The sequence below is a fragment of the Lonchura striata genome, chromosome 8 (assembly GCF_046129695.1).
Source record: "Lonchura striata isolate bLonStr1 chromosome 8, bLonStr1.mat, whole genome shotgun sequence".
In the NCBI taxonomy this organism is placed as follows: domain Eukaryota; kingdom Metazoa; phylum Chordata; class Aves; order Passeriformes; family Estrildidae; genus Lonchura; species Lonchura striata.
Window position 1 is genome coordinate 21,258,105 of NC_134610.1, and position 16,296 is coordinate 21,274,400.

The 16,296-nt window shown below is 37.6% G+C and overlaps 1 protein-coding gene across 2 annotated transcripts in view; it reads right to left on the reverse strand.

The window, feature by feature from the left end:
- Positions 1-16,296, reverse strand: part of SP3 (Sp3 transcription factor) — a 34,618-nt gene that overhangs the window by 15,519 nt on the left and 2,803 nt on the right. Inside the window, exons 4-5 of one of the 2 annotated variants that reach the window (XM_021552472.1) lie at positions 7,859-7,949; positions 6,584-7,753 (exon numbers count right to left, since the gene is read on the reverse strand). In XM_021552472.1, coding sequence (XP_021408147.1) covers positions 6,584-7,753; positions 7,859-7,949 — 1,261 coding nt within the window. Of the gene's footprint in view, positions 1-6,583; positions 7,950-16,296 lie in introns of both variants that reach the window. The other variant, XM_021552471.1, reaches the window with a different exon arrangement.

Below are 16,296 nucleotides of genomic sequence, written 5' to 3' on the forward strand. Positions count from 1 at the left end.
GACAGGGAATTCTCTGACCATCAGGACTAAGTGTTTTTACATAGAAGACTATCTGACTGCTGCTAGGGTCAAACAACAGAATTGTCAGCAGTAATTCAGGAAGACAGAACTGTTCAGTAAGTGTTTCTGTCCTGTACTTAGGTAAAAGCCAAATAATTGTCCTACTACTAGATGACAATGAAAAGCTTCCTACTGACAGTATGTCAGGAACATGTAAAAACAGCTACGGAAGCAAACAATAAATCAACAGATTAGGATAATTTTCATTTGATACTTTTTAAGAGAAGGCTGAAGAGCTCTCTGCAGTTTTAATGCTGTGTGCCTTTGGCCATGTGAATGCTCCAGTGGGTTAGAAAAAAGCTAATACTGTGATAATACTGAAAAAGAGTAAACAAAGACTCAAAGAAGTAGGGACAGAATTAGTGCACTCAAAATGCAATTATATGGAGAATTAGATTAAAAACTAATTTTTTATTTAAATCAATGATGACACTGTTGTTGATATAATATACTTGAGAGTTCTGCACAGCAAGTGTCTTACTAGGATACAGGAAAACACTTTGATTAAATGAAGTACAAAACATACTTGGAATACATGAATTAAATACTGGCATAAATTTTAAATGCAGGTTGAGAACTATCATTTCTCTATGCTAAATTACAACAATGTCATTAACAATGTGTATTTTTATCACCTTTTGCTCTTGAAATTACTGCCTTTAGAAAAATATACAAGTCTTCTACAGGCAGTAAAAGACAACCAACCTACAATCCAGCCTGATCTTCAAGAGGGCAATCACTAGGGTCCTGGTGAGTATTCCTAGCATTATAAAGACTGTCGTCATCCTTGGTAGAAACTTCAGATACTTTCTATGAGCCAGATGCACTGACAAGTTCAGTTCTGATCTCTGAGATCAGAACAAAGTATGTGATCCTGCCAGGTTCAAAAGGCAAGAAAACTGCACAGAACCTGAAACAATGGCCCTGAAGTGCTGAGACTGAAAAAACACAGACAAGTGTCCAGCCTTCTTCTTAAGCTGTAACAGTACTGGAAATAAAATGCCTTCCCTCTTTCACTCCATAGATACTTGCCATACATCCCCACAGGTGTATGAGAGTTTTCATTTTGTGTCAGGAGTATCTTGTAAAAAGAGTTATTTGACAAATGCAAAAGGAATGTGTACCTGAAACTGGTAATATATTCTTTTGTGAACATCCTGAGGATATCTGAGACTAAGGTAACTCAAGCTAACCTCCTCAGCCCTGAGAATCTATACTGCATCCCCAGATACTCAGCGTACACAATATATATTTACTTAGGAGTAACATACATGTAAAAAACTTTCATCTCACCACCACCAGCTGTAAAGAAAATTCATTAATGAGCTGTTTTGGAACAAAGAGGAGAAAAGCTCATGAAGTACTAATGCAGCAGAAGGCTGCAACAATTCAGTATTTTCAAGAATTTGGAAAAAAAAAATGTCATTCTATTCCACAATAGATATTGCACTAAAAAATTAACCAGACTAACTGGAGTTCTGCAAACTTTAAGGGAGATAATTTACTATGTGCTGTTACAAGCACAACTGTGAAACACATACAAGCATGATCATCTAATTCTTCCACAATTTATTAATTTCCTTTGAAAATGATGCTAAAATAAGGAATGTAATTTAAGCATGCTGACAGCAAACTATTTACACAAGATTGGTACATAAATAGCTCTAATTCCCACACTAACTTAAATTCATCAGTTTCCAATTTAATTTTCATATTAAGAAAATAGTGGGGAGAATTGTTTCAACTGTTTTGATTTTATAACATGAAAACTAAATGCCTCAAATGAAAATTGGATAGCCATAGACAGACATTGTCAGATGAAAATATTTACTTAACATCATTGCTTCAGTTTACTTCATGCATTTCATAAGACTTTTTCCTTTTTTAAATCAGATTCTATATCAAAATGATACCATGCGCTTGTCTCAAAGTATTGTTATAAAGAATGCCTTAGAAGGAAAAACTGCATAATTGAAATTAATCAGGTTAAAAACTGAAACTTAAAAAGAAAAAAACTAAGCTATGAAACACTGAAAACTAGCCAAAACTCTTTTAAAAGTTCTAGATGCCAGAAGAAAGCTATGCTTTAAGTAGCACTCTGCACTACTTAATCTGAACCACTATAACATTGAAACAACCATCCCAGCAAGTAAAACTGTGAATACTTCATTTTTAATTTTGTTTCCGCATTTAGACTGTTTTAGAAAACAGATATTAGACCAAAGCCTCACAAGATATCAGCAGATGAAAGATAAATTGCCCCTTGGGCAACTATTTACCTTAAAAGTTGTCAGCCAACTTTTTGGTCAAATTTAGAGTAGCTAAATTACTCCAGCATGACAAGACATCAGATTCCAGCAGGAATGGAATGAATGAAGCTGCCACGAACAGTCAAGCACTGCCACTCACTATCAGCTGGGCTAAGTCAGCAACAGGCCTGACTCTAAGGTCAATGGCAGCAGGCAGATGAGTCCTTAAGGAGCTGTGTACACTCCTGCAGAAGAGGAGCTGGGAAGAAAGATGTAGAAATGAAGACCTCAGGTTTGGAGTGACACTTGAGTCAACTCTTGAAAGGAATCCCTTTGACTTGATTCCAGCTGTAAACCAACCTACAAACTATTTGTAGGGTAAGGTTTTTTCCTATGAAAATAAATTGATCTTCAAGCTGGCTGTGACTGAGTTGATAAGTAGTAAAGTCCATTCTCAAGCCAATTCTACTTTCTTTCAGGTCATTTGCTAGTGTCTTCAGTTGCTACTGCAATGGTCAAAAGAAGTATGTAAAAAAAAATTATACAGCATCCTATAACAAGTTATGCAACCTATATAAGACCTGGTAAAATTGCCATTTTTTTCCAGGAAAAAAACAATCCCAAACTGATTCAGTACATTAATAAATTAGCTAAGACACTATTACAATTAGAATTTTATTAACATCATTAAGTTTCCTTCAGCTGGACAATGGCTTGGGGACGGGGGGAAAATCCAGTAACTTAAAAATTCTTCCAAGCTGACAAAACTTACAGGATCAGAAACATGAAGGCCAAGTTGGTACATTTCAGTTCCTGACAGTTTTCCAAAATAAATACTATACTATATGAAATGCTTAAAGAAGAAATCTATATAAACAAGCTAATAAAAAACTCCACCTTTCTTGACCAGGCAAGTGACTAAAGAGTAACATGAACTGTGCATGTAATGGCTCTGTTATACACAATGCATTATTTTATTACAAACTGCCAAGAAGTACACTTCTAGAGAGCTTTCTCAGGTTTAATTTCCTCTCAAGACCAGAAGAGTGAAGCCAAAACACAGGTGAGAAAGGTATCTCTCTGCAGTGTTTAATATATAGATACTATTTGATACAGCTTTTTGCTAGAAAAGCAGTGCTGAAGAGTCCCAGCTATGACTAACCAATACCCTTCCCCTGGTCACAACACTAAGCACAACCAGGAATGAGCTCTAATCAACATCCTAAGACAAAACAAGCTTGGCCAAGACTTTCCAGAATTTCAGAAATTCACTGTAATGTAGGTCTATGCCTACATATGCCTTGTAGAATGGACATTTTGGTAGAAACATAATTACTGACACCTTTTGGAAAAAACTGTACATTTACTGGACAAAGTTATTAGTTTTGTATTAGGGTTTCAATGGCTTTCTATTATGTAAAGAAAATGTCAGACCAGGTAAAGACATTTTTTCCCCTCACACACAAGCACAGTAAAGATGTCCTCTGCTGCCTTCAGGGGGAGTGAGCCTTGGAAGAACACCTCTCACACAATGGGCTGTAACAATGAAAATCTAAAACCCACCCGCTTTCACAGCTACACTGCTAACAGAACAAAGTACATTATTTGGACTTCAGATAATTAGTAGCCATCTCTGACACAAAACTAGCAATATGTTCTTTTTATTTTTGCCTCAGGTAGACAGATTTTCTTAAATGAAAACAGAAAATACAGCCTGACTCTATCCGGAATGAAAGGAGTGCATTATCCAGCTTGGGGGAGACAATACAGGGAAACCCTTCTTATATTGCTTCAAAACTCATTGATAGTTGGCAAAAAAAGGAATCAAGTAGCTTCACACCCTTTAACTTCTCTCGTTCTGCTGTCTCTTCCACTTACCTTCTTTCAGTTTAAAATTAAACTGTTTTTCCTTATTTGAAAAACAACAACATGCATTTGACTGAAAAAAGTCCTCTATTTCATAATCTTCTTCTAACTGCATATTTATCTCCAAACTGAAGAAAGGTTGTGAGGGGTTATAAATAAGGAGGGGAGCAACACCTCTGAAAAAGATTCTTTCAGACAAAATACCAGATGCATATGGAAAAGACACAAAAGTCAATCAAGATAATTCAGTTTCATTCTGTCAGAAGCAGTGTCACACTAATCATTACTGTGGAAAAGTGAGTTTCTTCTAACATAAAGGAACGACCAATTACATTCTCCCCAAATATAGGGAATGGCAGTTTTAATACTTTCCATTCCATTTATTATTCCTAGACAAGTAGGAAAAATGTTACTATAAATCTCCATCTTATCTTTAATATAACCAGGTGTTTATAGCTATGCACTTCAGGCAAGAGTTCCTGCTATTCATCTAGCACTTCTGCTTATTTAATCACATTTCACATATCCCATTTAGTCTCTTGCCTTCCCATGTGAAATAACCTTATAGCAGAATACAGTTAAAGAACGCCTGATGAACTCCCTTGCATTTTATTATAAACCACCATTGAAACACTCTTGAGAATGATCAATAGACAAAATGATACACAGCACAGATCAGACTCAACTTCTTTCTCATGTGCCTAGCTGGTTGGGGGTTTTTTGCTCCTCAAGTTTCTGCTACATTACTCCACAAGCAATATCATTAGCTACATGATCCTATACCAAGTATAAATCTCAGAAATAATCCTCCTTGTATTAGCCAGAGAACTAATAGTAATTACTAAAGGACTCTTTTTCACAGACTTAGATTCTGACATCTGAGTTTCACTGTATTAACATGCAGAATATATGCTTTTTGTTACTGTCATCTATATACTCAGAGCTAAAATGTGTAATGGAGACAAACCAAGACTTCTTGTGGTCACTGTAAACAGAAAATTTAGGAATCATGATCAGACAGAAGAGCAAATGCTGTGAGCAGAGCATATTCCTTTGGTGCTGTTGTCTCCAAGCCAATGAAGAGTAGGCTTATCGAGATCTGAATATTTTTACTTGATGCTAAGTTCATAATACAGAAGTCAATTCCGAAACAAAATTAACTAAAAAACATCCCAACACAGTACTTTCAATTCAAATTTTAGACTGCAAATGGGAAAGCAAGCATCTTGACATAGAATACAGTAGTATCAGTAACTATATAGGTATTAGAATCAGTAGCCTTTTGAAACAAAACTCAGCAGGTCTTCTAGGCATGTTTTACTTAACATTGCATTCTTCTCACAAGCTAAAATAGATATACAATACAAACCATGCATGCTTCACTTAAATATTTATGCTTCAGTATCTTGATGAACCAGAGGGCTGGGTCCCATGATTATAGTAAAGCAGTGATTCCCAAACTACTTGGTGCAACAGTTCCCTCCCAAATGACCTCTACTGCTCACTCTGCCCTTAGTAACTAGCCTGGGCACAACCCAATAATGTGTTTAAATGGCTTCTGGTATAGCAGAATCTCCTGAACTACAATAATCCCTTCTTTTTTGTTTAGCTAGTTATGTCCTGAAATTTGGAATGCACTATATCATATTTATCAAAAATAAACAGGCATGTTTATTTTTTCTCACATTAAAAAACACCTATTTTAAGAAAACAATATTTCTTCTCCACCAAGATAAAACACTGTGATACTTCTAATTAATGACTGTACTTTAAAACATAATGCAAGTAAGCAGTACTGAAAATTCACACATATTCTTAAGCATAATCTCCATTTTGATATATGCATGCTTGTATCACTGATGCTTACACAAGTTTCCTACATCATAGTAACACCGACAGTAAATCAGTAGGAAATTAATTTAATGAAAGCGCAGATAAATATCAGCATCTGAGAAGGTCTGAAAATTTTAAGAAGAAAAAAATTGCAAAAACAAATATTTGAATTTTCCATAGAAACATCATCTATTCAGGACTAGGAAGAATGGGTATGTTAATGATACTGATGCCTTAGAAGAGTGGCAGCTGATAGCCAGATTTCCCCCTTTTCAATTTAGTATACAGATCTTCTCAGGGTAAGACCTTTAAGTAAAAACACTGAAGTGCTGTTAACTAATATAACTACTTAGGAGTTACATGAGCTCATACTAAAAGGACTAAGGTAGGACTATGTTCTACAATTACAGTTTCTAATCAAACAGTAGTTTCAAATAAAATATATCATCGCCATGTTGAACCCACTGTATTTGTAGGCTTCAATAGCAAGACAATGATGTACTGATTATTGCCATTTAAACCAACAACATGCAGTAATAAAAACCAATCTTTTGCAAAAAGAGTAAAATAAATACCTGCAGGACTGCCAGCATTTTCTCCTTGATGCAGTTGAATACCAGCAGAATCTATAGAGTTTACTGTAACTGTCTGTAGATTTGGCAACTGAGCAGTGCTTAGACTAACTGGAGTTGATGTCAACGCACCACCTGCTGCAACTTGACCAAGAGTGAGAGTCTGGACAGGGGTCAGAGTTATTTGTTGACCAGGTGCATTCTGAATTTGCAAGTTCTGCAAGTTCTGAACTCCTTGCACTTGAAATGTCTGCCAGGTTATCTGCCCAGAAGGGGTCACTGTTTGTGCCTGAATTAAGAAAGTTCCAGGATTCAGCTGCAGTTGAAGATTCTGAAGAGCCTGCTGAGATATACTTTGACTTGCTTGAACACCGTGGATTGTCTGTTGCGCAATACCTTGTACAATCTGGGCTTGACTGGTTGGCTGCTGTGACTCTTGTAGCTGTATGTGTTGTACAATTGGCTGTGCTGTGGAGACCTGAATATTTTGAGCCTGCGTGTCATCAGAGACTGACGTCTGGATGTAATTTCCCTGAAGATCAGAACCATGAACTTGACCACTAGTTGTGGTCAAGTCATTTGCATTTTGTTCCAATATACTTGAACTGTCTATGGTAACGGGCAATTGTGATGAAGATGATGTTGGCACAAATAAGTCATTATCAGTAGCAGTTTCTGTCATTTCAGGAGAAACTTGCTCCCCAGTCCTCTCAGAAGTATCTGAGCTATCCATGGCCTGTCCGGTATTTATCAAGTGCCCATCTGCATTAATACCTGCTGTCATGGTTTGAGAACCACTGCCAAGTCCCAGAGAATCTAGATCAACACTATTAATGGGTACAAAAGTAATATTTCCTGGCAGTCCAAGAGGGACATTAGCAACCACTTGTGCTTGGCCAGGGTAAGACGAACCACCAATTGCAACTCCCTGAACCTGGACTTGACCAGACTGACCAGATAAGATGTTCTGAATATTAGCTGAAGACGTTCCAGAGGCAATGATGGTTTGATTTGAGCCAGGAATGATCTGAATTTGACCAGTTTCTTGATTTATACTGCTATTATCAGAGGAGGCTGCAAAGCCAAGTTGAACCTGCTGACCATCCGCTGTCTGGATCTGGGGTATTACTTGATATTGTACGTTAGACACTGTACCATTCGATGAATCTGATCCTGGTGCAACAGAAAAGATTTGTTGATTTTGCAAACTCTGAATAGGAAGGACATACTGCCCACTTGAAGTTACTGTGGCAGCACCTGGAATCTGTACTATATTACCAGCTTCATCCTTTATAGTGGTAGGAGCTGCAGACAAGACCTCCCATCTGTTTGGAGCTCCAGCTAATTGCACAGAAGCCAAATCCCCTGTCTGAATAAAAAGAAAAAAGAAAACAAAAAATTAAGACAAATGCCGTACAGACTATGCATTAGACCAGTCATGCAATTCAGCACTAGATATTGATACACTACTGGAAAACAGGCAGTGCAGCTCATATGACCATCAGCAACTGGATCAAATCTATGAAATTGTCTGAGGCTGTAATGCCTAAGTCAGGGTAGCCAGCCTGCGGGTCATGAGCTGCGCGTTGCTCGCGAACATGTCAAATGCAGCTCCTATGTCACGGCTATGTCAGGTGACCAGCAGCAGGGTTATTCTGGTGGCAGGGCTGCTGGGTAATCCAAACCCCTGGCTGTGGGAAGGAGGGAGCTGGCAGGGGCTGCTGGAGTTCTCATCACCAACTTACCCTGAGGCTCAGAAACACTCTTTGCCCAGCTAGGCGCCTATTGCACAGAAGTAGAGGAACCACCATGAAGCCAGTGTTGCCTCTATCTCCTGGAGCTTTACTGCCTTTCAACTCTGTTTGCTATTTGTGCATGTTGTGACTCCCAGAAGTACAGAGCATGTTAAGAAGTGATGTAGTCAAACAGTTGGAAAGTTAGGTAGGTCAACCTGAGTTTGTTACACATAACACAAAGCTCTAGTATTTACAAGCTTAAAGGACTTAGTTTTGCTAAGGAAGAAGACTTCTAGACTAAGAACTTTTACACTGAAATCTTATTTGGATTAGTCATATCCATCAGATAGGAGGGGAAAAAAAAAAAAATCTATCTTCATTAAGTTGGAACAATAGAAAACGCCAGAGTTTCAGAGTAGACCCCAGATGCTTAAAGAACCTATAATGCATTTGGTTTTTATTCAGTAAAGAAAAGGTAGATTGCACTTACCTTTCTTTACCAAAGCAAGCCTTTTCAGAATAGAGTATTAAGAATTAGATTTAACACCCTGCAATACCTAGCACAGATTTGCATAGTCAACCACCTTGCTATTGTAAGTAACCATCAATGTAAAAATTACGAAGTAAAGTTTCTCATTATCTGTTTAACCATACTACAGTAAAACAATGGAATAACTTCATATTAGCAACATGTAACTAACTTGTCTTACAACCAATTCAGCTCTGTGAAACAAATCTAGACTCTCTGGCAGAGTCCAGAGGACATAGAAAGAGCAGCTCTGGTTTGTCCTTCTGCACTTGTCCTGGGATCCCTCCTGGTAGGGAAGCTACCAGAACATATCAAAACCTTCTTCTGATGCTGCATTCTGACTTCCTTTAGAACAAAACCAGGACATGCAAAATACAGCACAGATCTAATTCTTTCCTAACATAGCATTGAGACCTAGCCAGTCTGAAAGAATTCTGCAGTATGCACTTGAGTGAATCTAGTCCACAGCATTAGATGGGACTTTGCTAGTTTCACATTCTTATCCTATTCCAGCCCATAACACTACAATGTTTACATGTAAAGGAAAAATAACAAGTACTTAAGTCTGAATACTTACTAGAAGAAGTTTTACTGTGCTTACCAAGCTTAATTTTCAATAAGGAAACACATACTGTGGTTCTAAATTCTTCTCAAGAACCGTAAAAATAATTATTGTGCAAAAAACAAAAGAATGCTAGCCTTCTTCAGCCCTCAAAAACCAGACCATTGACTCTTATTAAGAGTTGGTCTCAGTGATCCATAAGGATCTTTTCCAGCTCAAAATATTCAGTGGTTCATAAGTGTGATTCACAATTTTTCAGGTAGTCTATTAGTAAATAGATTCAGCATCACCAGAACAAAACTAATTTTATGGCCATGTTTCAAGGTAAAAAAAAAAACATAATAAGGAGAATAATAATTCTCTTTTGTTATTTTCTTTCCCTCATATACTAATCAACCTTCCATTTAAAAAACTGATTTCATTTTTTTAGTCTTTCAAGCTTGTAACTTACAATACTAGAAGAAAAAAACATGTAATATTCCATGTCACATATGTTACCTAAAAGAAGGCAACAAGTTCTATTTTCCTTTGCTACCACATTAGCTTTATAGACTTGTGTTTAATATTCTTAAAGTTGCTGAAACGCTGCTAAGAAAGTTCATAACTACTCAATTCACAAGCATATAAATACCTATTAACTGAAAGTTTAATAAAATATCAAAAGACCGTCAGTCAGAAAATACCAAAAGCAAAAATATGACTATGTTTAAAGTGTGTCATTATAAAATAAATTCATAACATAATGTGCTGATAGCTGTTAGAAGAAAAGAGAAAGGAAAAGTAATATAAACCATTACAAGTCTGATATAATTTCTCACTGATAGAAAACTACGTACAAGCAAATGTTACAAGCTTAGGTTAAACTGATCTAATATGCAGTAACATGTCTATGTCTACTCATATGCAATATCCTCCATGGAAATACTTCAAAGGGAACCTGTCTCCTTAGTGATATGGAAATGACCTACTTTATTCTTCTCCCAAAACATATGTTGATTTCCATATTGGCATTTTCATGCTGGGCACACATCTCACGTTTTCATGATCCAGTGAAATCTTCCCCCAAAACCTGCTCTGCAATGATTTTAGCACAACAGAGCCAATCTTTTAGTAGATGCGCTTGTCAGTCCATAGAGAAGTTCAGGGCAGCCACACATGAGGACAAGAAGCTATGCTACACATATAACATAAAATACCTGTTATTCATATTGCTCTTACAGCTGGCTGTATCAGACACCACCAGCTGAATCATGTGGAGGGAGGAGCAAAAAGAGGGTGAGGTTTTCAAGAAGCTATCTGGCAGCTATCAAAATTGCTAGCACTAAAAGAGTATGAAGAGTATTTGAGGATGATCTCTAATCCCAAATGGTCGTCATCAGCTTGTCAATAACAAGATTGACTTGTTATGTTCTTTCACAAAGTCTGTTGAGACAAGAATACATTTCTTGGACTTCTTTTCTTACTAACTAAAGAGTAATAACCATTCTTTATGTCCTTAGGCAATTAAGCACTTTTGTAGTAATTGAGAAGTTCTGCCACTAATACATGAGCAGCAACATCTGCAGCCTAGTCACTGAGCTTTACATTCAAATACACCAGTTAGTTTGATGTCCCAGTCATCCGTGAAAATTATTTAGAGGGTAGAGAAAAAGCAATAGTTTCCTTATCAACTGATACTCAGGCAGCAGTTACTTGGCAGCTGTTCCTTTAAGAGAAGGCTGGACTGTTTCAATCCAAAGGCTCTGCTTCAAGAGGAAGGGACAAAGATCTGAGGAAAGTTCAGCACTACTCAGCCAAGGAGGAGAGAACAGGAAGCAACAGGGAATTCATTGGAAGCAGCATCAGGAAACCAGAAAAAGAGAGAGCAAAGAGAGTAGCTAGCTGACACATGGTGTAGGATGAATTAAAATCAAATTATATGTCCACCTGAAGAAAGGTCAAGTACCAACAAAGAAAGCTACAACCACTGTTCATCCTGTCTTTTGATTTTTTAACAAGCCTTGTATAATTTCCAGTGGCTAAAATAAAGAGATGTCCCTGAGAGAAGAGTCTCATCCCTGCAGAATCATGAACCATGATAAATAAAAATCGAATAATCATCTTGTTCAATGTATCTCGATAAAATTACAGCAACATTAAGTCAAATGTGGAAGGAGATAAGAGAAAGACAGAACATAAAACTCCTTTCAGAAATTATCTAAACCATACTAAATGATAGGACTTCCTAAAAAAATAAAATATGCTTCACCAAATAAAATGGACAGGAGAAAAGCAGAGAAAGACCCCTGTAAGAACTGGTATCTCTTGTAGACACCTGCATCTCAACATGTCAAATGGGCATATGTCATTAGCCATCAGTCAAAAGTCTACCAACCATTTATCTGTGCTGGTGGACTGCTTTTCACTGCACTTTTCAGAAAGTCGCTTTTGCCCCATTTAGCCCTGGAGCAAAAGCATCAGCCAAACAACCAGAGGTGGAAAGATAATGAGTCATGAGCTCCTAAATATTCAAAAATCACACACCTAATGAAGAAGATTGGACACTGCCTCATCCAAATTGTTGTTTTATGAAAGAGTAAGGGTTCTAATGCATGGGTTTAATAATACCATGTGTTTACCAAGCTACAGTAAACTATCTGTGCATTCTTAGGTCATTACAAATACAAGATAAAATGCACTTGCTTCAACTCTTTCATTAAAGCATGAGCTAATACATTCTATCTTGTATTTGCCATAGGTTAAAAACATGTTCAACATCAGTTACTGTGGTTCAGCTAACACAAAGTTGTTTGTTAAGACAAATTAATTCTGTTGCATGTTTGAGCCCTCTGCCAATGAAGCCACTCGATTTAGAGAAATACTTCTGCCCAAATCAAATGTTTGGAAAAACAAAGAGCATTTTGGGGAAAAATGTATTATCTGGGGCTGCTTAAAATCTTATTTTAGAAGAAACTCCAATCTGGTGAAATATATCTAACTGTATCTCAGTTAAAGAATATCTACATCTTTTTGCTTGACATGGACAACTGGAGCCAAAACTTCAACAGTTTGTTATCAATCAGTGGAAGTTCAGAACTTTTCCAAATTAAGACAATACAATATCCCTGACCTTAGTAGAAACAAGGAAGCTGAAGTACTAAGAACCGAGACATGGCAGCAAGGAGACATTTTTAACTAGATCACAGGTAACTCTTTTCTTTATTAATTATTAACTCTATATATGCATACGAATCTTAATGTAACTACATGCCAAACTAGCATTCTATGGAATGGTTTGTTTTCTTCCTGCTTTCAACGCTGGTGCTGAAAGGTCTATCAAATGCTCAAGAGAACAAGAAAGAGGACCTGGGATCAGTCAGCCTCAGATTGATCTTTGGGAAGGCAAAGGAGTAAATAACCTTGAAAATAACCTTGAAAAAATTAACCTTCAAATAATCTTGAGGGGAAAAAACAAAAGTAGTGTTCAGAAGTAGTCAGCCTACTGGAAGGGAAATAATGCTATAATAACTAACCTCACAATGCCCTATGATGAGAAAACTAGCTTGGTAGATGGGGTTAGGCAAGATATATTCTTTATCACTACATTAGTCAGGCTTTTGACTCTGTCCCCCATATTATAAGAAAAAGCCTCTTTTTTTATATCATATGGGTTATCAAACACTGGAACATACTACCCAGAAAGATCATGAAGTCTCTAACCTTGGAGGTATTCAAACCCACTGGACATAGCTCTGAACAACTTCCTCTCACTGACTCTACTTTGAGCAAGAAGGGGCAGACCAGGCATTCTCCAGACATTCTTACCAGCCTCAACTTTCTATGAAATCTTAGACTTCTTGCTAATGTTTAATATTAGAGAACTTTTTGTCTATGTGATTTTTAAATATGGAAATGCTTTAAACCATACATTTTCTTGTTTTCTCCAAAACTATAAGGAGAAATAATTTTTTTTTAAGAACATCCCTAAAGCACCTTCTAAAAGAACTTCAACACTTGGTTCTGATGCAATATTAGAAAGACATAATTGGAATACAAAAACCAAAGAACATTTTAAAAGGTGAGCTTCTTGACAGCAGCAGGACAAATACACTGTTAGCCATCACATTCTAGTGAAACTTCTTCGTTTTGCAGAAGTAGAGAACAGAAAGAAGCAAGACAATTCCAGGCAGACTTTTCTATAGTGGCTGAACACGTTCTGATGCATCTGTTCACATCCAGAACAAATGTGAACAGATGTGAACAGGAAGCTATCTTATCATGAACAAAATCAAAAATGGATGTCAGAATAATTTTGAACTTCCTCAAAATGACCATTTAGGCCGGAAAACCAAGTAGTATGGTTAACTGACACACATGGCATTCAGACATATTTTTGCCTAGTGGAAAACATGATATTTAAAATGCCTTCCTCTTTCTCCATCCTGTCAGCATTATTCCTATTTCCCCCTAAACTGAGTTTAAACTAGGGTGCATCTCAGATGTTTAATATTCTGAGGTATAAACCAATTAGAATTCCACACTTTCATTAAGTTCTGTGAAGCACTGATACTCAATTCTAAGGCTCAAGATATGCCATACCACTCTTAAAACACCCCAGCCTTTACTTGTACAAGATACACAGAAATGCTTTGCCTACAACAGAGAAATTATACTCATGTTCCCCACATATGCTAATTATTAACCTGTCCAAATGTTTTCCATATGTTGTCGGTAAGCAACAACACAAATAAATCATATAAATAATTCCTCCCAGCCTTTTTTTTTTTTTTTTAAAGACTAGCGAATCAGTGCAGCCCACTTCACACAAGATGCAACTGCACACCTCAGCTGGGGCAGTCATCGCTGACAGCTCCCATTCTTTGGCAGCTGTCAGAGCCAACAGTTTTCTCAGCCAGCCTGCCACTCTTCCCAATTCACCCACCTTCCAGACCTCCCACACAACCTCCCATCAGTCTTGCACCCTATCCTCACCTATCCAGTCCCACCCAGCACAATCCTATGAATGGCCCTTGGGAGCATGAGAGTTCCAAGACAGCCTTTAGCTTTGCATTACGATGAAGTAAGAGAACATAAACAACTGGTTATCATCTCAGCTTTGTAGCTTCTTATTCATCTGATCATGCTGCAACCATACAGCTGACCAACAAGGCTCTGCTTGACCTAAATATGTCTGTTCTTTTGTTTCCTCCCTTATGCATCGCTTTACCATCTTGTGCTTTGCTTCTCATTTTCACCTAATTCTAAAATTTTTTACAGATGTTTAAACTGGAATAAAACTGCAGTATTTATAACTAAATGAAAAAGAATTCTAAATATGAATTTTTTAAGTGGAATTATTAGTCAAAGATAAACAGTGAAAAAGAAAGACCCAAACTAAAACTTCTCAGATTTTTAACTCCTAAGACAGAGAAAGACATCCTGAGAGGCCAAAACATGAGTCATCATTCTAGGTCAGGCAGTAGCACACACCATCCCAGCAAGGCTCTCACACAAACCAGCAAGCAGCAATATTCAAGGCAAAGTTCCCATGGCAAGTGTTTGAACCAACCATGGATGTAGCAGTATGGCAACCAAGGAAAAGATGCTCAGGTAAGCAAGCCACAAACTCAAGGCCACCTACATTAATATCAAACACCACCAGGCAACATACTGGTGTTGGCTGATCATTAGGCAGAGTAAATCACGGTGTCAAAGCTGAAAAACTGCAGTCTTTATCAATGCACAAAGACAAGATCAGCAGCAATGCCTGCGAGCGCCTCTCATCAAAAAAGAAATACAGTTACAACCAGAACCATCCGCCAAGCTGGAAACATTGTTGTCTAAAAACAACCTGCCAGGTCATTGACAGGATGGAAGGGAGAAGGGGGTTGAGTTTAGTTCTGTCAATTGCCTTCTTCATTTGCTGTTTATTACAAGCAGCTGCCATTTTCATTAGTCTTTTTACTTCCTCACTAATCCTTTCAGTGGTGTTACAGCAATGGCCATTCAAACAGTAGGCCTGGACTCAGATACCAATACAGAATCACAGGATAATTTCAGCTGGAAAGGACCTCTGAAGGTTGCCTGGTCCAACCCCTGGGCTCAAAGCAGGGCCAGTTAGATCGTTACAAACACAATCACATTTGCTCCAGCTCTTCCCCAAATCCCAGACACGCAATATTCCAACTGTGTTCCTATGGGAGTTTTGTTGTTGCTTTTAAATCATACTGCTGGTCTCTTGGGGAGCAGCTGCAGCATACGATTTCAGCCAGGAAAGCAGTATGCTAGCCCAGCATGCTGGCTCCAGCCCTGCCAGCTCCTACCAAGCAAATGTCAGTAAAAAAGAAACAAAACAACCCTGAAACAACAGCATCGCTGTCCATTGACATGCAGGTTCTTCAAGCACTTCTAAGAGGAAATACCTAGATTGACTTCTACTATCCATTTGTGTGGATTAAGAGTTCTACCAGATGTTCAGCAGTCAGAACTGCAGTCCGGGTATAGAATAAAACAGGAAAGAGCTGCCCTTCTACTGCTACATTAGGCACCATCACCCATGCACAGGTCTCAAACTGATTGACCTATGCTTCTGGGAAAGGGATGAGTATCACAAACTGCAGGAAGACAATTATGTCTGTCTGTGCATGTAGATTTCATTTTCCACACAACTTAAGAGATACTTACAATGTGAGACTTTTTAGCTTCTTTCCTCTTTCAGTCTCCAATATGATAAACACAGAGGACCATAAAAAAAATACTTTATTGCACTAAATCCCTTTCATTCTTCTGTTTTTCACAAGGAATGTATTTCAGGGCCTTTAGTTCCTCCCCTTTCTTTATTAAGGTCATATTAATTAACTCCAGTGTCTAGTTCAGCTACTGTTAGGTATCTCCTTCAATTTATATTTAG